The sequence below is a fragment of the Microcaecilia unicolor genome, chromosome 3 (genome assembly GCF_901765095.1).
Source record: "Microcaecilia unicolor chromosome 3, aMicUni1.1, whole genome shotgun sequence".
Classification (NCBI taxonomy): Eukaryota; Metazoa; Chordata; class Amphibia; order Gymnophiona; family Siphonopidae; genus Microcaecilia; species Microcaecilia unicolor.
The window spans coordinates 479,891,691-479,914,668 of record NC_044033.1 but is presented as its reverse complement, the minus strand read 5'-3'; the positions used below and the strand labels follow the sequence as shown (position 1 = coordinate 479,914,668).

Below are 22,978 nucleotides of genomic sequence, written 5' to 3'. Positions count from 1 at the left end.
ATGGGCTGGGCTCAGGAGCATGTTTGGGGGGGGGGTTGGTGTGCCCCATGGCATTCCTTTATTTTCTGTGGGTCCCCACTACGTTATATATAGTGCATGATAATGCAGAAGCACACACGCTATCTGGCACTGCATGTAACATGGTGCCTATGTTGTGTTACCTAACTATCATGTGTGGTAAATGCAGAGCAAATTCAGGACACAGACCATGCATTTGCCACACAGGTTTAGTACTTACCTGCCCATTAGTTTTTGGGTTAATCATGCGATAAGTGCAAAACTTACTGAGGCTTAGTGTAAGCCCCGCCCCCCTCCTGAAAATTTAACCTCCGAACAAGGAAGTCTGAGTGCCTCTTTAATGTAGTCGAGCCAGGCACTCAGGAAATTTCTCAGGAACAGAGGGAGCAACACAAAAAAAAAAATATCAGATCAAGATGGAAATGTTTTTTTTTTAAGAGAATTTTTATTTAAACAAAAAAACTTCAGCTCAAATAATAAGAATTCACTAATGACTCTATTCACAGAAACATTCTAACACCTAAAATTCTGTGTTTAAATTTCCTAATACCCCCTATTTTCAATTACCTAATAAAAAAACATTCACAAGGTTTAACAACAGAAAATTCTAACGTTTGTTTTCTATTCCCTCCCCAGGTTTCTTTGTCCAGAAAAATATCAATATCAGATAAGTATCTCTTCAATTAACTCCTAAACCAAACATGCATGCAATTAAATTAGCTTAGTAATGGTGTACTGTCAAGAATTGATCCTTTGTTTATTTTTCTTTCCAGGTTCCTCTTCAGACGGATCTCAGGTAAGTATATATTCTACAATTCTGTCCTCTTCATTCTCTCTTACTTTTGTGATACTCAAAAGGATACTTTTTCTAAGTTTGACTGTGTCAGCTTTCTTTCTTTTCTTTCTCCGTGGACGGTGGGTACCATTTGATGAGTTGTCACGTTGATCCCTGGCCAGGGACTGTACCTACTATCCTAAGCTTTTAATTAAATCAATAATAGAAAACCCTAATCCCTGACTGATAGGCAATAACCCATTTTCATCAAACTTTAAACACTTTCCTAACTAGCTGTCCCTTTCAAAAAAAACATATAATTGAGTTTCCCTATTCTGTCCCTCCCACCATTACTTTAAAAAAACCATTAAGTGAATGTGAAGCTCTACCTTGAATCACTGGAAGCATAGACTTCTTTAAAAGTAAAATTGCTTCCAATTTTTCTATACCTCTGTCCCCTCAATATAGTGTACAAATACCTTTTTCTTCAAAGAATTGTGTTCCACAATTCTAATGAAACTTCTCACCTTAAATACTCCTTATCAAATTAAACAGACTTGATAAAGCATTGGTACTTTAATCCTATCAGCACTTATGTTAATATATGAAATAAGCACTTTATCAAACTAAAATCCTGCTTTGTCAGTTTATAACTAACATTATTACACTAACAGGATTTAGATACAACTCATATTTTGTTTTCTCAAACTGTCAGGTAACCCAGTCTCTCACTAAAGCCCTTTATCCGCGTCTGGCTTTTTAAAATTAAGTTAATACTAACAGGCACTCACTTCACATTCAACCATTACCTTCCCAACCCTCTCAAATCTGTTTTTTTTTACAGATTTTCACTAAAGCTAGAGACAGACAGCTAACATATGTCTGCTCTGCTCTATCCTTACCTCCCAACTGCCTAACAGTAACATTTGGAACTCTGTCTATGTCATACATAGCACAAGCCCAGCACAAGCCTTTGCACTGCTCACTGTCTCCACATCAGATCCAGAAGGAGCCAGGTAATTTTTTTAAACTTTAACCCATAGGGTTACATTAGTAAAAGGGTCCCTAATTTAGACACACCACTCTAGTCAATTTTCAAAGAAACTAATTTAGGAACCTAACTCTTATGCTTGATACTGAACACACTCTCACCCCTTTCGTTTTATACCAAGATATTGTTTTAATACAGGGATCCTTTTACTAAGCTGTGGTAAAAGGGGGCGTGGGCTAGCATCAACATATGTTTTTGACATGCACCGAGTCCCCCTTTTACAGCAACGGGTAAAAGGCTAGGCTGTCTCTTTTTTTCACAAAATGAAATGGCCATGCGGTAAGTGACCCACTTGCTGTGCGGCCATTTCAGGGGGAACACGGGGCGCTGACCAATTACCACCAGGTAAGCACTGGAGCTACAAAAATAGAATTTTTTTGTAGTGCCAGAAATGGTGCACGCTGGGGGTGGGAACTGCCGCCGTGCTCCTGCGATCATCAAAAATGATGATTTTGTGTCAAGGATAGGTAAAACCAGTAATATTACAATTTCCATTCCATTGTTTTCAGTGATTTGCACAATTAGAACAACAGATGTAGAACATGGGGTGGTGAAAGTTATAAAATTTCACTTGTTTGACCTGTCCATGAAGATCTGATGCCCTCCAGTACCCTGAGATTATCTCCCCATTATGTTTACCTTTCCTGTGTAGTTGAAAGAAGGTCTAATGGGAGAGGTCTCATAGAAAGTTATGGCATATACAGAGTCCTCAATGCTGAAGTAGCTTGTTTGATTTATGGTGATACCTGCAACAAGACACAAAAGATTCTGAGAGCCTGCTTATGTTATTATTATTCTTTTTTTTTGCTGGGGGTGGGGGGAAGGATGGACAAAAACATTTTAAGAAAACTCTACAAGGTTAGTCTTTGCTATGTGTACTACTACCAAATTTGAGTAATTCGTGTTTTACTTTCTCTTCACTAGAAACATACAGTCAATGTTCAGAAGAATTATCCAATTAACTTTGACAGTTAACTGGATAAATCTTTAAATGTTAAAATCTGGAACCTCTGGCTGTTACATTTTAATTAGGCAACTCGTGTAGTATGAGAAGAATTGAAGACATTCCAGGGGCATGGCTTAAAGATAACCAGAAAACACCAATATTCAGCGTTTGGTTAAGTCTGAGCAGAAAAATACCTATCCTAAGAGTAATCTCCCATTATATGGGGATTACTGAGTGATGGCAGCTTTCCCTGGAGTCATTGGGAGAAGAGAGTGGGATGTCCTTGGGTGGGAGGGAAGCCCAGCCCAAGGTGTATGGTGTTCGAATAAACTGCAGAAAAAAAGTAGGTTTGTTAGTTGTTAAGGGAGGTGGGGCTGGAGGTGATACAGGCTCTGATTTGTGGGGGAAAGTGGTCTTTGGTGGCCTCTACCCCTGCTGGGACCTTTGGTGAAGAGGGGGGATCCCAAAGTGGCTAAATAAGATCAGGCTGAGTTAAGGAGTAGTTGCTGCCCTTCACAGTGGCAACTGTGAAGGTGTGAGAGCATAGGGTGGGTAAGGGGAGCCCAGCCTGAAAGGAGGAACTAGGACAGGGGAAGCCTGTTCAAGGCCAGTGTGCAGTTCAAGAAGTGTATCGCTAAAAGGGGAAAGGGAAATGGGACTTGATATTTTTTTTGTTACATTTGTACCCTGCGCTTTCTCACTCATGGCAGGCTCAATGCGGCTTACATATTATATACAGGTACTTATATTTGTACCTGGGGCAATGGAGGGTTAAGTGACACAAGGAGCTGCAGTGGGAACTGAACTCAGCTCCCCAGGATCAAAGTCCACTGCACTAACCACTAGGCTACTCCTCCATTCTAAAAAGAAGTACAACCTAAAGGGTCTGTGCCTGAAGGGATAAGAACTGTGATCAGAGGTATAAGGAGCAGCCTTGGGTTATTACCGGCCTCTAGGATGGGTAAAGGGCAGGAGGTCTTGTAAATTGTGTAAATGTTGAAAAGTACAGAGTTAACATGGGACCACTTACTGCCTCCTAACAGTGGTGTAGCTAGGACTGAATGGGACCTGGGCAGAAAACTGAGATGAGCCCTGTATAACACCATTGCTCTCAAGGTAGTGGGGACTGGTGGAGAGGGGGAGGAGGAGGATGCCTTTCCCACAGCTGACATATAACAGGAAACTCAGAAAAAAATACTTTTCTTCTCCCTTTGTTGTCTAAGCAATGCTTTCGTCCTAGTGTCTCTCTTCTGCTTTTCTCTGTTTTTCTTAACTTTCTCCAGGGTCTCCTATCCTTTGGACATTTCTTCTCTCTCTATGTCCAGCATTCATCTTTTCTGTTTGTCCCTATTCATTCTGTCCAGCATCTCCCCTCTGTGTCCATCACTATCCTCCACCCACATTCAGTATCTCTTCTCTCTGTCCTGTCCAGCATACCCCTCTATGTCCCTATCCTTCTTCTTGTGCTCTCCCATTGTGTCCAGTATTGCCCCTCTGAGTCCCCTATGTTCCCTCCAGGGCCAGCACATCTTCTGTGTCCCTGTTCCTCCCCATGTCCAGCTACTCTCTTCTCTTCGTCCTGCACCCTCCCCCTCATATGGTCTCTCTCTCTCTCTCTCTCCCTTCCACTGTTGGTCCAGCATGTGTCCACCTCTCTCCTGTGGTTCAATCTCTTTCTTAGCCCCCCCCCCCCCTCACCCAGCATCGCCTTCTCTCTTTTCCCTCCCCTTTCCTCCATCTCTCTTCCCCCCTCCACTCCACCATCGCTCTTCTCTCTTCCCCTTCCCTTTTGCTTCAGGTCTCTCAATTTTCCCTCTGTTTCTCCCAAATCCAGCATCTTTTCTCCCTCCCTACCCCCGCTGGCCAGTTTGGCATCTCTCCATCGCCCGCCCCCAGTGTCTGGGTCTGGTATATCTCCATTCTTGTCCCCCTCCAGCCACATGGATCTGGCATTACTCCTGCTCCCCCCACCCCCGGTCCAGCTCCTCCCTGCCAATCCTCCACACACAGCACTGAATTCTGTCTCTCTGGCTGGTGGGGTCTCTCTTCTGCCATGTCCTGCTCACAGAGAAATGCATCAGAGAGGTGGGACATGCATAGGAAGTGCTCCACTGGCTAGAGAGGCAAGTTTCATTTCTCTGTCTGTCACATGTGGAGGAGTGGCAGGGGGTGGGGAGCTCGAGCAATGCTGGACCCGGATGTGGGGAACAACGTGGGAAGGTGCAACTTCAAGAGGACCCTACCATTGGGCAGCCCTAGGCATTTTGCTGGTCTTGCTCAATTGTAGCTATGCTCCTGCCTCCTAAATAGGAGGCAGTACATGGTCCCGCATTAACTCTCAGCATTTACCAGGTGCTAATAGGAACAATAATACACAACCTGCAATAAAAATAGTGGGAACACCCCAGAAAAGTTACCATGTAAAATTTGAAGTTACCATGTGTTAAAATCCCACATTAAGCCATGGTAACTGCAAATTTTAGTGCAAGGGCCCCTGAGTGTGCACTAACATGATATCCTTGTTTTGAAAGCACAGAGCATTTATTTTATTTATTTACATTTTGCTCACACCTTTTTCAGTAGTAGCTCAAGGTGAGTTACATTCAAGTACACTGGATATTTCTCTGTCCCCTGGATATTTCTCTGTCCCAGGAGGACTCACAATCTAAGTTTGTACCTGAGGCAATGGAGGGTTAAGTGACTTGCCCAAGATCACAAGGCATGGTGATGGGATTTGAACTGGCCACCTCTGGATTTCAAAACTGGTGCCCTAACCACTAGGCCACTTCTCCACTAAGCTGTGCTAAAAAGTGACCTTAGTGTGTCCTTATGTCTTTCCTGCACGCTAGGGCTATTTTTTAGTGCATGGTTTGCACATGTAGATTGCAAAATTACTGTGGGATGCCTCAGCGCATCTGCGGTAAGCCCTTTTAAGCTGCAGTAAGCACACACTACTGCTTACCTCAGTTTAGTAAAAGGACCTCTTAAGATGGTAAAAGTACACCCCTAGTCAGCTCCAGTTCCATATTTTATTCAATGGAATACACAAATCACAGACTGCTCTGAATATGAAACACCAGATACTGTTTATTTTTGTAACAGCTTTTCCTGGCAAGTAAACCGAGAAATCTAGAAATCTAGAAACTTGAGAAGTTCAATGTTGACAAGTGCAAAGTGATGCATGTGGGTAAGAGGAACCCGAATTATAGCTACGTCTTGCAAGGTTCCGCGTTAGGAGTTACGGATCAAGAAAGGGATCTGGGTGTCGTCGTCGATGATACGCTGAAACCTTCTGCTCAGTGTGCTGCTGCGGCTAGGAAAGCGAATAGAATGTTGGGTGTTATTAAGAAGGGTATGGAGTCCAGGTGTGCGGATGTTATAATGCCGTTGTATCGCTCCATGGTGCGACCGCACCTGGAGTATTGTGTTCAGTACTGGTCTCCGTATCTCAAAAAAGATATAGTAGAATTGGAAAAGGTACAGCGAAGGGCGACGAAAATGATAGTGGGGATGGGACGACTTTCCTATGAAGAGAGGCTGAGAAGGCTAGGGCTTTTCAGCTTGGAGAAGAGACGGCTGAGGGGAGATATGATAGAAGTGTATAAAATAATGAGTGGAATAGATCGGGTGGATGTGAAGCGACTGTTCACGCTATCCAAAAATACTAGGACTAGAGGGCATGAGTTGAAGCTACAGTGTGGTAAATTTAAAACGAATCGGAGAAAATTTTTCTTCACCCAACGTGTAATTAGACTCTGGAATTCATTGCCGGAGAACGTGGTACGGGCGGTTAGCTTGACGGAGTTTAAAAAGGGGTTAGATAGATTCCTAAAGGACAAGTCCATAGACCGCTATTAAATGGACTGGAAAAATTCCTCATTTTTAGGTATAACTTGTCTGGAATGTTTTTACGTTTGGGGAGCGTGCCAGGTGCCCTTGACCTGGATTGGCCACTGTCGGTGACAGGATGCTGGGCTAGATGGACCTTTGGTCTTTCCCAGTATGGCACTACTTATGTACTTATGACGGCAGACAAGAGCCAAATGGCCCATCCAGTCTGCACATCCACAGCAACCACTATCTCCTCCTTTCCCTAAGAGATCCCAAGTGCCTGTCCCACACTTTCTTAAATTCAGAAACATACAGTCCTCGTCGAAGGCGATTCCACCCATCCACCACCCTTTCTGTGAAAAAGTATTTCCATAGATTACTCCTGAGCCTATAACCTCATAAACTTTATCCTATGCCCTCTCATTCCAGAGTTTTCCTTCATTTGAAAGAGACTCACCTCCTGTACAATAACGCTACAGAGGTATTTAAATGTCTCTATCATATCCCCTCTCTCCCGCCTTTCTTCCAAAGTATACATATTGAGAGCCTTAAGTCTGTCCCCATACACTTTATGAAAGAGACCATTGACCGACTCCATCCTGTTTATATTTTTTTGTAGATGTGGTCTCCACAAGTGCACGCACTTAGCCTTCCAAAGTTCCATAGAAACCTATGGAACTTTGGAAGGCTAAGTGCTTTGAAAATATGCCTAACAGTATTCTAAATAAGGTCTCACCAGAGACTTATCCAAGGGCACTATCACCTCTTTTTTTCCTTTGTTTCATAGCCAGTAAAACAAAAATATAATACCTGTGAGAGCATCAGTTACTGTAGCCGTTATGTTCACCTTAGTCAATCTGATTTCTGTCATATTGATGGCAAAATACCGCTGGACTATAGCTTTCATTTCTTCATAGCTAAAACTGAAATTTACGGCTCCAGAAATCTGCAACATCGAAACACAATATAACTTTACATCAGGCTGTGGGTTACTGTGATTTTGTTTAATTTGTGAGCTTCTTGTTTGAGTTTCCCAGCCTGGGGGGAAGGTGCTTTGTTATTAACCATTTCTTTACATAAAACCAATTTTACTGTATAACTGCATACAAGCAGTGCACATTCATGAGCACAGATTTGGTTTGTTGGGTGCGTAAAAGTTGAAAGTGTCCACAAATCACATTGTCCACACATACCTATGAATCTATGCATGTACAATCAACTGTGTACATTTTTTATTATACAGTTATCTCTTCACATGAAGTATAACTTGATGATGATCCGAAGAAAAAATACAATAATAAATCACAAAACAATTACATAAGAACGTAAGAGTAGCCATACTGGGTCAGACCAATGGTCCATCTAGCCCAGTCTTCTGCTTCCAACAGTGGCCAAGCCAGGTTACAAGTACCTGGCAGAAACCCAAATCGTGGCAACACTCCATTTTACCAATCCCAGGGCAAGCAGTAGCTTCCCCATATCTATCTCAATAGCAGACTATGGACTTTTCCTCAAGGAACTTGTCTGAACCTTTTTTAAACCCAGATACGCTAACCACTGTTACTACATCCTCCGGCAAAGAGTTCCAGAGCTTAACTATTTGTTGAGTGAAAAAATATTTCCTCCTATTTGATTAAAAGTATTTCCATGTAACTTTCTTGAGTGTCCCGTAGTCTTTGAACTTTTGACATGAGTAAAAAAATCGATTTACTTCTACTCGCTCTACACCACTCAAGATTTTGTAGACCTCAATCATATCTCCCCTCATCCGTCTCTTTTCCAAGTTGAAGAGCAAAGGATTCAATACAGAAAACACTGGCAAAAGTGCATACAAGGAAAACAGTATGAAAAAAAAAAAAACCTAGGCGCATCTTGATTTCTAACATCCATAGGGCTATTAAACCCTTGTGCAGTAAATTTTAAGGTCTTGCATACATACACTCTGGGATTCTATATATGGCACCTGAAAATCCATGCAGAAACCAAAATGTATTCTATAACAATGTGCATTACTTAATTGGTTAACTAGCTAATCAGTGCTGTTAATTGGATGTTAAGAGGCAATTATTTTTTTTGTTACATTTGTACCCCACGCTTTCCCACTCATGGCAGGCTCAATGTGGCTTACATGGGGCAATGGAGGGTTAAGTGACTTGCCCAGAGTCACAAGGAGCTGCCTGTGCCTGAAGTGGGAACCAAACTCAGTTCCTCAGGACCAAAGTCCACCACCCTAACCACTAGACCACTCCTCCACTCCAATCAGCACTACTTGGCATTGAGATTTACGTACACAACTCGCTAAGTGTATTCTATAACATGCTGCGCCTAAATTCTAAGTCACATAATTGAAAAGGGGGCTTGGCCATGGGCAGGGTATGGAAGTTTCTAAAATCTATGCGAATTATTATAGAATACACCTGATCTGCGCCTAATTTAGGCATTGGGATTTACACCAAGTAAAACGTGGCCTAAATGGCCGTGACCAAATTTGGTCATGTGGTGAGCCACTCGGCGTATTCTATATACCGCAGGGAAATTTAAGTCTATTCTATAAAATTTAGGTGTACTTTAGAGAATACGCCTAGGCGTAATTTTTTCTGTGTGAATTTTTCAGGCGCCATATATAGAATCTAGCCCACAGTGTGTACATAAAAGATTGAATAGTTCAAACAAACATGAAAAATCCCCAAAGATCAGGAAAAATATGTTTAAAATAAGCATGAGACAAACTTTTTTTTTTTTGTCTATGCACACCCCTACAGCATACTCATAAGTTTCATGGTTCACACTAAGGACCAGATTCTGTAAATGTCTAAAATGTAGGCACATTGGAATAATGCACAATAGTGCAATTCTATAAGCTGTGTCTACAGTAAGACACGGTTTATAGAATTCTAGGCCGAGGGAACGCATGTAAACTTAAGTGCGGCCATTTACGCCACTGATAACCTGGTGTAAATACCCGCGCCTAAATGTACATGCGTTCCTTTCAATAACCTGGTGTAAATACCCGCGCCTAAATGTACATGCGTTCCTTTGAATTCTATAATAATGTGTGTAAAATTGATTGGCATTTGACGCACCCACACTCCTCCTGTGGCTGCGCCTCCTTTTCAGCTATGCATGTTGGAATTTACATGCACCTCTATTAGAATACACCTAAAAAGAAGTGCAAGTAAATTCCAATTATTGCCAATTAGTGATGATAATTGGTTATCGGCCAATTGCATAGAAAAAGACAGTAAAACAGTAAAAATGGGTGGAAAAAACCTCAGAATCCCACCTATACAATTTGTATTATAGGATTTGATGGGTAGTGACCTCACAGGCAGAAAAAACTCCCATCCAACTGTTCAAAGCTCTATGCAATGCTTCAATACTGGTATCCATAAACAGTGACTTATCTTATAAAAGCGTATTCAAAGCAACAGAGTCCCATCAACCAGCTGTATTGTAAAAAAACATTAGTATCATAGCACTGTTATTTGAATATTTTAATTGTGTGCTTATTAGATATTCCATCACTATTATGCTTACATCGTATTATATCTCTGTTATTTGAATTTCAGTGCTGTTAAATGTGTATATTTTTGATCCTGTTTCATGGCAGTCTTATTGTTAGGTTTCAGTTTGCTGCTTTCAGGTTTTCCTGTTTCATTGTAGTTATGTTTATACTTGTACATTTTGATCCACTTGACCCACTTGAATCTGGCTTTCGCCCCCTTCATTCAACCGAAACAGCACTTGCTAAAGTCTCCAATGACCTGTTCCTGGCCAGATCCAAAGGGCTCTATTCTATCCTCATCCTTCTCGATCTATATGCTGCTTTTGACACTGTTGATCACAGCCTACTCCTTGATACACTGTCCTCACTTGGATTTCAGGGCTCTGTTCTTTCCTGGTTTTCTTCTTATCTCTCCCAGCATACTTTTAGTGTATACTCTGGTGGATCCTCCTCTACTTCCATCCCACTGTCAGTTGGTGTACCTCAGGGATCTGTCCTGGACCTCTTCTTTTCTCCATCTATACTTCTTCACTTGGTACTCTGATCTCATCCCATGGTTTTCAATATCATCTTTATGCTGATGACTCCCAGATCTACTCTCCACACCAGAAATCTTAGCAGGAATCCAGGCCAAAGTATCAGCCTACCTGTCTGACATTGCTGCCTGGATGTCTCATCGCCATCTGAAACTAACATGACCAAGACTGAACTTCTTATCTTTCCCCCTAAACCAACCTCTCCTCCTCCCCCATTTATTTCTGTGGATAACACTCTCATCCTTCCTGTCTCATCAGCTCGTAACCTTGGGGTCATCTTCGACTCCTCCCTCTCCTTCTCTGCATATATTCAGCAGACTGCTAAAACCTGTCGTTTCTTTCTCTATAATATCACCAAAATTCACCCTTTCCTTTCTGAGCACACTACCAGAACCCTCATCCACACTCTTATCACCTCTCACTTAGACTATTGCAACTTGCTTCTCGCAGGTCTCCCACTTAGCCATCTCTCTCCTCTTCAATCTGTTCAAAATTCTGCTGCACGACTAATATTCCACAAGTGTCGTTATGCTCATATTAGCTCTCTCAAGTCACTTCACTGGCTTCCTATCCATTTCAGCATACAGTTCAAACTCCTCTTATTGACCTATATGTGCATTCACTCTGCAGCTCCTCAGTACCTCTCCACTCTCATCTCTCCCTACATTCCTCCCTGGGAACTCCGTTCACTGGGTAAATCTCTCTTATCTGCACCCTTCACCTCCACTGCTAACTCCAGACTCTGTTCCTTTTATCTTGCTGCACCATATGCCTGGAATAGACTTCCTGAGCTGGTACATCAAGCTCCATCTCTGGCCGTCTTCAAATCTAAGCTAAGAGCCCACCTTTTTGATGCTGCTTTTAACTCCTAACCCTTATTCACTTGTTCAGAACCCTTATTTTATCATCCTCACTTTAATATTCCCTTCTCTCTTATTTGTCCTGTTTGTCTGTCCTAATTAGACTATAAGCTCTGTCAAGCAGGGACTGTCTTCATGTTCAAGTGTACAGCGCTGCGTACATCTAGTAGCGCTATAGAAATGATAAGTAGTAGTAGTACATGCTGTTAGCAAAATTGTAAGTGATATTAAACTGTACCTACTGTATACCACGTTGGGTGAATCTCTTCATAAAGATGGTTAATAAATCCCAATAAATAAACTAGTTTCACCATAAGGTTTTTTCAGGTTGCAAAAAGATCATCCATTGCCAGCAGCTTATGCACGCGATTGACTTCTTAGCATCACTCGAGTGATTGATGCTCCTAAATTTATCTACGAATGACATACCTCGTATGTTTTGTTGAGAATAATAGCTTCTTCAGCATAGTATGCATTGGATGATTTCAAAGTAATTGTAACATTTCCTTTCACCTTTTTCCCAGAAATGTATCTGTAAAATGATGAATATAAAGAAAAAAAGATTCTAACAATATTTTATAATGCACATATTATTGCTCCTGTTGCATGCCAGAGCCAGAGCTCCTGATGGGGTGCTTCATTACAGTAGTCTATAGTATAATGGTATTCATTCCCTGTTTTGAGGGTCACCAATAGGTCAGGTTTTCAGGATAGTCTTAGTGAATATGAATAAGAGAGATTTGCATAGAATGAAGGTAGTATACATGCAAATCTCTTTCATGCATATTCATGAGAGGTATCCTGAAAACCTGATGCATTGGGCAGCCCTCCAGAATCAGGAAGACCGAGACCATATTGGCTTTAGGGGATTATTTTGTAAAGTGGATGTGCACTGATTGCATATATAAATAGCATTATGTACATACATATGTAAATAACAAAATTCTGCCTAAGAGCTATTCTGTAAATACACAGATCTTGCTTAGCGCATATTTGACAGAAAAGCACACACGTAGGCAGGATCTGGGCGGGATTCACACTTATGCATACAGCTTAAAGAATACTATTAGTTATCTGCATATCTCTGGCATTTAGGCATGAATGCTTAAATTAGCTCTATAGCTGGCTAACCACGTACATAGTAGCATTAAAAAAAACACAGTAGTCCCTACTATATTGAACAATTATTGAACCCTAATACATGGTCTTAAAGCTATATATAGAGGGATCCTTGTACAAGTCACAGAAAAAAGTGGCCTGTGGTAGTGTCAGCATGTGTATTGGGCACACGCAAGGCCAGTTTATACTGCATCTACAAAAAAATGGCTTTTTTTTTAATGGAACGGGAAAAGGGCCTGCAGTAAAAATGAAAGCAGGGGGCACCCAAAACTGGCCTGAGCCCTTAATGTCACCCATTGATCTAGCGGTAAAGGCTCACGAGCTACACACGTGGTGACAGGTTGGCCTGCGCCACGTGTCGATTATCACTGGAACCGGCATGCGTAGGAGGAAATAAATAAATAATTCATCCACGCATTATGGCTGCGCACCAAATCTAAAATTACTGCCAGGAGGGCGCACTGGCCTGGCAGTAGTCTCATTTGGGCGCACGCTGCATATGCGTAGAGCTTCCCGTGTCTTAGTAAAAGGACCCCAGAGTAAGCAACTTCACACAATTATATCCAAAAAAAGGTTATCTATAAACTATACTTAAATATTTTTGTGGACCATCAAAATAGCGGCTGCAACCAATATAGCAAATGTGAGGCAGAACACTCGTACACCACACTTTAAATCCTCATCAGTCCTTTTATACTTATATATATATAAATCAATCATTCATTCAAATAGGTTCATTTCAAACTCATTCTCAAAACAAATCTTTTTCAAATTCTTCTTATATATATATTAGAACACTTATGTTGTCCCAGTAGAAAATATTACTGACTCTCTTCTGTCTTTAAGCTGTCTGAACTGAGTGACCCTCATGACACTTACACAATTACCTCTCAGGACCTGCTGATCTTTCAGCGACAGAGGAAGAGCAGGAGAATCATTGATGCCACACTCTTCAAACTTATGAGCCGATGATCAGAAGCAAACGCGGGCTCTAGAGGCCAACAGAACCGTTCTAGCACCCGTATTTGCATCCGCCCGATGATCAGAGCTAGCAAGCGTGTGCAACAACGCTCTCACCAGCTCTGAACGCAATAAGCATGCAAATGCATGTTGAACAGCACATTACCTATTCTTCCCCAATGCTCAGCAGGCAGTATGCCAAACATTGGCGCAGCTCCTGCAGCAAACCCTATGACAGCTCAGAGCTGGTGTTAGGGTTTGCGGAGCATTGAGGAGGAATGGGGAGCCCAGTCCAGCATGCATTTGCATGCTAGCAGGCTCCCCCATCTTCCCCAACAGGACCAGAACCCGAACCCCCCCCCCTCTGCAGGAGCCCAACCCCACCCCCCACCCCAAGCCAGTGACCTTATATGGTTGGGAAGCCCCACCCAGCGCATCCCAGGAAGCACTGGACAGGGCTGGGCACCGCCATTTGAAGACGACGCTGTAGAGGAGGGAATTTACTACTCCCTCCTCCACCGCAAAGGTGCGAGGTGGGTGGTAGAGGGGGCCACTAGACCACCAGGTGGGGGGAGGGGTTGGGCTTGCGGCCCACTAGGCCACCAGGGCCTTGCAGATTGGAGGGAGCCTTTGTGTTTGACAGGTCCAGTCTTTTGACAGCCTGGACCTGTCAAACAAGTGCAGGAGGACTGTGCATGAGTGTATGCTAAGGCACAATCCTCCTGCACTTTTATCTCATGTTCAGAGATAATAGCGTGCTTAAATTTGCATACTATTATCTCTGATCATTGGGGCAGTATAGCCCCACGCTTTTCCAGCGCTATTTTATACACACAATTATATACCCTTGACTGTTCAGAAGATCCAATAAGCTTTTCACTTATATCTGGAATTAAAAAATGTTTTTGGAGGGTTTTTTTTTAAAGACCAATGATTGAGAACTGTGAGCTGTTTATACATTACAAGATGTCTATCTGACTGCATGTTTATTTGCTGTTTTAGTCAGATAAGATAGTCACAGCCAACTGAGGTCTTTATCCTCCTTTTTTGACAATTAAAGAAAACATAAAAAATTCTAATTAAAAATAAATATAACAATATCAGACACAAGGATCTGTGTATATAAATACACAGTTCATAGTATTTCTTGAAGGATCTTCAAGAAATACTATGAACTGTGTATTTATATTACATGTTTTACATTCTGGAGTACTTTTGTAATGTGATTTATCCACTATTTATATTTTTTGGGCGTGTTCACTTTTATAGTGGTTCATCCACTTCCAGTAGAAATGCAAGCTAAGTTTAAGGAATACAATAAAGTTTGGTTCCACTTACTTAGCAGTGACTGTACCGGTTAGATTTCCCTGTTTTGGTGCAACATAGACGAATGGAGATGCTACTGTCACTTCAAATGCTGACACCACTAGTGGGGTATAAAGGTAAAGGATGGTGAGTATATGGCTTTGCAGAACCATTTCAATAGCAAAAAATGGCAACAACAAAAAGTTCTCTCAACCTGAAAAGTTCAAAACTAAGACAAAGAGAGAAACACACAGATCCACTTGTCACTATGGGGGGAAAAGGTCCTCAGACAGTGTAAGAAGTTTTAAGTGGAGTTTTAAGTGGAATGGAGGAGTGGCCTAGTGATTAGAGCACTGGTCTTGCAATCCAGAGGTGGCTGGTTCAAATCCCACTGCTGCTCCTTGTGATCTTCGGCAAGCCACTCAACTCACCATTGCCTCAGGCACAAACTTAGATTGTGAGCCCTCCTGGGACAGAGAAATATCCAGTGTACCTGCATGTTGCTCACCTTGAGCTACTACTGAAAAAGGTGAGCAAAATGCAAATAAAATAAATTAATTGCCACTGTGCAACATGGCTAAACATAACAAATCCACACAATGGTAAAAGGGGCCCTAAGTGATTCTGGGCCAGATGCACTAAACTTAACAAGCAAGTAGTAAACCCTGGCATGCACTAAAGACTTTTCTCCGACGACGGTAGCAGCTAATGAAAACGGAATGCAGATGAGCAAATTGTGCAGAAACCCTATTGTAATGAGATGCACTAACCTTTTCCGATTGCCTTTACGTTGGAAAATCTAACGAGAAGTCTGTACCTCTCGTTGGGGCTGCGCGGGATAAAACTTGGCCCAAAGGAAAAAAAAACAAAAAATCGGGGAACAAAAAAACCCTCCGCTTAAAAAAAACGTCATTCCCCCCCCCCCTCCCAGTCTTTAACCCTGCTGCTGAACCCTGAAGAAGAAGAGGTTTCCCTGCTCATCACCCCCCCCCCCCCCGCAATAATATAAACATCTTTTTTGGCAGTGCTTCACTCAGCTGAGACTTGGAAGTCCCTGAGCCAATCACAGCGCGTTTAGCCGAGCTCTGTTTCTGTGAGTCTGACGTCCTGCACGTACAACGTGCAGAACATCAGAAACAGAACGAAGCCTTTGCGGGAAGAAGAGGACCTTTGCTGGCGGGTATTGGGGTCCCCCGCCAGCAAAGGTAACCCATGGTGGCAGGGGAGGGTTGGCGGCAGGAGGGGGGTCGAGAGGGTCATCGGCAGGGGTTGTCAAAGTTGTTGGTGGTGGTGGTGGCGGCAGTAGGGGGGGGGGTCGGCAATGGCGGGGGGGTCGGCGACACCAGGGGAGGGGGGCTAAAATGTGCCCCCTCACCTCGGGCTCTGGACCCCCCTCCCACCGAAGTCTGGCTACGCCCCTGCTGTGATCTCCTGTGCATGTTTTGTTAGTACCTAATTTTTTATTTTATAGTTAGCTCCCTAGACCAGCAACAGCTGCAGGACACCTGGAAGAAGATGTTTTCAAACTAATGAACAAATAAGAAGGAGCAGAAAGCATATAGATTCACTTACCATATTTGGTCACTGTGAAAGGCTTTATAGTTGGCCAAGGCTGAAAATAAAAATTCAGATTGTTAAAATGAACTCCTTGGGGAACCGTTATCAAAATATGTTTAATTCAGTTGCCTTAGAAATCTGCAGCCTATAGGGTCAAATTTATTAAGGAACCTTTTTACTAAACCACAGTAAAATTACCAATTACTGCAGTTTAATGAAGGACTTTACTGTGCAATACCTGCAAATTTTATATGTCACCTAGAGTGGGCCACAGCTAGCATTTTCCAATATCAGGTCCTTGCATTAATGTCCTCATTAGTGTGCGGTGCCTGCCAGCAATTAACGCGAAGTACTTAGCACCTCCTATTTAGCAGGTCCTCTATTAACTGTGCAATAACCAGTTAGCAAAGTGGTAAGTGCAGCATGCTTCCTGGTTAACACCTCCATGCCATTCTCTGCCCATGCCCCGCCCCCAGCACCAAAAGCATTTAACCTGCAGTTTACTATGTGGTAACTGCTAGAATAGTGGAGGAGTGGCCTAGTGGTTAGGGTGGTGGACTTTGGTCCTGAGGAACTGAGTGCAATTCCCACTTCAGGCACAGGCAGCTCCTTGTGACTCTGAGCAAGTCACTTAACCCTCCATTGCCCCAGGTACAAATAAGTACCTGTATACAATATGTAAGCCGCATTGAGCCTGCCATGACTGGGAAAGCGCAGGGTACAATGTAAGAACAATACCACAAAACTGTTATGGCAGTTGTGCACTAACAGTTACCGATTAGTAAACTGCACATTAAGACCTTAATGCATATTAGTAAAAAGGGCCCCTAAACTTGCTTCCCATAGACCTAAAATTATAAAAAATTGTTTTACTGAATCAGGTCCAAAATAGAATAATCCCTTTAGAACATCTGCCTGTGGTCAGTGTTTTTCTAAATGCTAACAGTTGTCGGCTAAATTAGCCCCAGATATTCAATGCTAGGCCATGTCCAGGCACCGGAATTTAATATCTATGGCTAATTCCTTAGGTGCTAGCTGCTAGAATTTATCCAGGTCCCGGCTGATATTGAGCCAGGACCTGCATAAGACGCTTGTGCAGGCCATGGCTGAATAATATCGGCACAGGACCCACATACAAAATGCAGGCGCCTTCTACTCCCCTAATTCCTGAGCCTATCCCCTACTCCTCCTATCTCCATTGGCCCCATGGGCCTACATGGAGATGTCCTGGTGGTCCAGTGGGGTCCAAGGGGTAGGAGCAATGCCTACCTGTGGTGGCTGGCTCCTTAAAATGGCTGTTGCAGCCTCTAGCATTTGATATTCAGACCACTGAACCTAATGGACTGTTGCACTAACCATTAGGAGTAGCCTTTGACCCTGACAATCTGGGTTCAATTCCCACTGCAGCTCCTTGTGATCTTGGGCAAGTCACTTAACTCTGCAATGCCCCAGGTACAAAAACTTAGATTGTGAGCCCTCTAGGGACAGAGAAAGTACCTGCATATGATGTGTACAGTGCTGCGTATATCTAGTAGTGCTATATAAATGATTAGTAGTAGGAGTAGTAGTTAATTCTCTGGCAGTGGCGTACCGAGGGCGGGGCGGTGGGGGCGGGCCGCCCTGGGTGCAGAAAGCAGCCGTGTGGCTGTCGGCTCCACTGGTTCCCTGCTCCCTCTGCCCCAGAACAGGTTACTTCCTGTTCCGGGGCAGAGGGAGCAGGGAACCAGCGGAGCTGATAGCCACGCGGCTGCTCCCAGCAGGTAAGAATGCACCCGGGGGGGGGTGTCGATGCGCCGGGGAGGGGGGGAACATGGATGCCGCTGTACCCAGTGGGGAGGGGTGCACAGCAGCAGCGATCCGCCCCGGGTAGCAGCCGACCAAGGATCGCCACTGCTCCCTGGACAGCCTTTTTCATTTCCTAACTTGATGTGGTTGCTCAGCTGATTAGCAGACTGACCAGTTAAGCTTCTGCTCTGCCCTAATCCCCCCACCCCCGGACTGCCCACAAACTAACCAGTTTCAGCAGGGACAGTTAGAGGGGATATTCAGTGGCACTGCCTGCTTAAGTGCTGCAGAATATCCTAGCTGTTTAAATTGCTCTGAATATATCTACTCTGGTCCATAATTTGCATATGTGCAAACAGGGGGGTCCTTTTACTAAGCGGCGGTAAGACTAGCATGTGCTTCCCACGCACCAAAATGCACTAACGTGGGGCATGCTCCGGCGTCCTGCGGTAGTGCTGGCATCTGTGTACACTGGGGGTGCAGAGTAGAAGTGCCCAGCACTTCAGATAGCCCAGCTAAATTGACATGCCCCAAACGATTAACGCATGCTTAGTGCATGAGCCCTTTCTGCCTACAAATATCATAACATTTATTATTTATTTATTAGGATTTATACCGCCTTTTTGGAGGAATTCACTTAAGGCGGCAACATAACTTAACATAGGTATTTGTATACAGCATCATACAACCTTGTAAATATAATTGAATCAATGTAATCTCTAACAACTGTTAAATGTAAGCCACATTGAACCAAAACTTGTTTTTGGCTAATTCTGGGATACAAGTATGAATAAATAAATAACCACAAAGTTCACAAATCGTTAAGAAACCAGGACAATTTCCCTGGAAATGCAATGTAAATTAAATAATAAACAACAAATCTAAATTATTTATACAGAACAAACTTCTAGAAAAAGGAAGGTCTTAAGATTCCTCCTAAATAATGCTTAATCAAGTTGAGAAAAGCAAGAAGAAAGTTCTTGCCAGAGTTTAGGAGCCTGATATGCCAGCAAAAATTTATGAATTTTCAGCCTCTTGACACCTTTAGCAGAAGGAAAATTAAAAGGAGAGCTATTGCTAGTTCTCCGAGACTGAGCTACAGATGAAAACTGCACATTGTCCAATATATAATCTGGAACTGCGCCATCCAAAATTTTAAATAAAAAAAAGCACAATTAAACAAAACCCTGGCCTCTATTGGTAACCAATGTAACTTAATAAAATACTCCAAAATTCTATCAGATTTTTTTTTAAGGAGAAGATCAGACTCACTACTCTGTTCTGTAATGACTGTAACTTTCTTAACTTATACTTAGCACTTCCCAGAAAAATCAGATTACAATAATCTAACTTCGATAATATCAAAGATTGGATTAGGAGTCTAAGGGGGTCTTTTACTAATGTGCGCTCACGTTTTTGGCGCGCACTAAAATTGTAGCCGCGCTAAACGTTAGAGACGCCGATGCATTCCTATGGGCATGCTAAAAACATGAGCACGCCTTAGTAAAAGACAATCTAAATTTATCAGTTTCAAAGAAGCCTCTCACATGTCTCGATTTTCTCAATAGAAAGAACAAACCTTTAACTAGAGAATTAATGTGTGCGTCAAGAGACAAAGGGCCATGTTTACTAAGGTGCGCTAGCGTTTTTATGTGTGTACAAAATTAGCACACACTAACTGTGTAGGCGCCCATAGGAATATTGTGGGTGCCTACACAGTTAGCACACGCTAAAAGCACTAACGCGTCTCTAGCGCGGCTTGGTAAACGTGGCCCAAAGTGTCATCCACATAAACCCCAAGAATTTTGATAACAGATATTTATTTTGATTGATCTGAATATGATCCTCTAAAGGCTTGGGGGTTGTTGGACAGCTGCAAACATTTACTCTTCTCTGGATTTAACTTAAGTTTATAGGTCTTCATCCAGGAACAGATCAGATCTAAATCATTCTCAACTACCCAAGTAATCTGATTGACGGCCTGATAAACTGGGATCATAACTAATATCATCAGCGTAAATATAACATACAAAACCATGAGATTCTAATAGTGAACCTAGAGTATGCAAGAAAACATTAAACAATGCTGGCGATAATGGAGACCCCTGTGGAACACCACAGGGATCATTCCAAGAGTCAGACTCCCGCGCCGCTCACTGCCAACAAGAGGCTCCCTAGCCCTCATTGGCAGCTTTTATGCATTCCCCTGTAGCCCTGCCCCTTCCGGCTTCCCAACCAATGGCAAGCGGATCTCCTGCCGCATCATCTCGATCGCCGATGGGGATGTTGGAATTTATTGTATTTTACATGCATTGCCTGTCACCTATTATTTCTCTGTGATTACTCTGTGACCTCTGATGTGAATTACTTAGAGAGGTCACACTGCTATGCAACTTCCTGTGGGGGTTTAGATGCAGCACATGCAGCACATGGAGCACATGGAGCTCATGTTCTCTCCTAACCTGAGAGGATCTATGGTGGTGTGAGCATCCATTACCATCTAAGCACATGGAAGGAGCTGATAATACAAATGTATAGTAATATGTATATATAAGCCTGTCTGATTTATAATCTAACTGCAAACTGTGAGTAAACAGATGTTTTGTTACTTCAACTTTAAAGTGACTCAGCAGTGAATTATTCAGGGGTGAATGAGAGAGAGATGAAGAAAGAAATTAACATTTCTAAAGCTGAAGCTGTGTGTACTAAAATCTGCTAATTATTTACTACAAATAATCCAACAAAAGGGTTATGGGCCCAGGGGCCAGGAATTGAAAAAGAAGAGAAATATTACCAGGCAGAAAAAAAGGCCACATTTTTCTCTTAAGTTTTAAAGGAAAGATTCAGTCTGTCTCTCTCTCCCCCCACACAGCAGACAGAAGGCTAAGAAAATGGCTGAGGGAAGAAATTCACCATTGTTCTATTCTCTCAAGGTGCCTAAATTAACTGAGTTTAATTATCGGCAGTGGGAATTAAGATTCATATGTCTCCTTCGAGCAAAAAGATTAAATATATGCTTAGATCAAGACAGAACAGATGAAAATATGGCTGAATGGGACAATGCAAACTATTATGTGAAGTGCATGCTTTTGGAAGCTCTCTCAGAGAAACAAGCCATATTAGTGGAGGGAAAAGATACACCAAAGGACATTTTATATAAACTGAGAACTATGTATGCAACTACATATGCAAAACAGCAACCAATTTAGCTGGCAGAGTTGAATGAAACCAAATTAAGGGATAAAAGTAAATGTAATGATCACATTATGTATCTTATGTCTTCATTTCAAAAGCTAGAACTTTCTGGAATTCCCATGTGTGATGCATTGAAAAGAGCATTTCTCTTTACCTCACTATCAAAGAAGTTTGATGTTTTTAGGTCTGTAAATGAGGCCATTGAAGGGCAATCTTTTGAACAGGCAACATCAAAACTAAGGCAGGAATGCATAATAAATGATTCTGAGGAGATGTGTTCTCAAAGCAAGTCAGAGAGAAATGAAACAAATTTCTTGGCAAAGAACAGAGGAAGGCGGAGCTATGGGAAAACTCCACCCAAGGGCAAGCTGATTTGCTACTCATGTGGAAAGGAGGGACATGTATCTAAATGGTGTAAGGAAACACAAAACACTCCCTCTAGCTCACCTAAGCCAATGGAACTAAAGAATTTTCAAACCAGGAAATGTATGAAGGACAAAGATAAACACAAGGGCTTTCTAATGGCAGAAAAATCTTTGACTATGGTAAATAATAATTCAAATGAAAGTACTTGGATTTTGGATTCGGGGAGCACATGCCATTTAACCAATTCTAAGGATTTCTTTCAGGAAATGTGTCCAGAGGAAGGTATTCTTAAAACTGCAAACGCAGGGACTGCTAAGATCCAAGCAAAAGGTATTGGATTCTTAAAATGCAAAGTGTCTAATGAAGTTAAAGAAATTCCTGTAAGTGATGTCTTGTATATTCCCCAAGCAGTTTGCAATATGCTTAGTGTATCTACATTAGATAAGAAGGGATTTGTGATTCATTTTGAAAACAGTAAGTGCACAATCTCTAAAAATGATGAAGTGTATGCTGAAGCTTTTATGCATAATGATGTTTATAAGCTGAACATTTCAGGTGAAGCCTCACATATGGCGCAAGTAAGGAAGAATGATGGTAAATGTAGTCTGGAAATCTGGCACAGCCGCCTGGGACATCGTGATTCTAAGGTGATCCAGGATCTTTACAGTAAGCAACTGGCCACCGGCATTCAGATAAGTGCAGATGCTGGTAAAATGGAGAAATGCATAGACTGTGTTACTCAAAAAGGTGTGAGACCCTCATTTCCTGCATACACAGGAAATAGGAGTAATAAAGTGCTGGACTTAATACACAGTGACTTATGTGGACCGTTTAATATCCCATCATTGGGAAATAACAGATTTGTGCTAATATTCTTGGATGATTTCTCTAGATATTGTGTGGCCTATTTGCTGAAAGAAAAAAGTCAAGTCACAGACATGCTGAAGAAATACGTAGCCATGGTGAGCAATAAATTTGAAAGAAAACCAAAGGTTCTTCAGACCGACAATGGTGGTGAGTTCACTTCACAAAGCATGCGCACATTTCTAGAACAAGAAGGCATTCAGCATATCACAACAGTAGCTTATACACCAGAACAAAATTCTGTTGCAGAGAGAAAATTTAGGTCACTTGTGGAAATGACCAGATGTATGCTGTCAGATAGCAAT

General features: G+C 42.3%; 1 protein-coding gene across 1 annotated transcript in view; it reads right to left on the bottom strand.

The window, feature by feature from the left end:
• LOC115467239 (CD109 antigen-like) overlaps positions 1-22,978 on the bottom strand; it is a 175,772-nt gene that overhangs the window by 108,924 nt on the left and 43,870 nt on the right. Inside the window, exons 6-10 of the mRNA XM_030199045.1 lie at positions 16,479-16,518; positions 14,940-15,027; positions 11,952-12,054; positions 7,432-7,567; positions 2,484-2,590 (exon numbers count right to left, since the gene is read on the bottom strand). Coding sequence (XP_030054905.1) covers positions 2,484-2,590; positions 7,432-7,567; positions 11,952-12,054; positions 14,940-15,027; positions 16,479-16,518 — 474 coding nt within the window. The remainder of the gene's footprint in view (positions 1-2,483; positions 2,591-7,431; positions 7,568-11,951; positions 12,055-14,939; positions 15,028-16,478; positions 16,519-22,978) is intronic.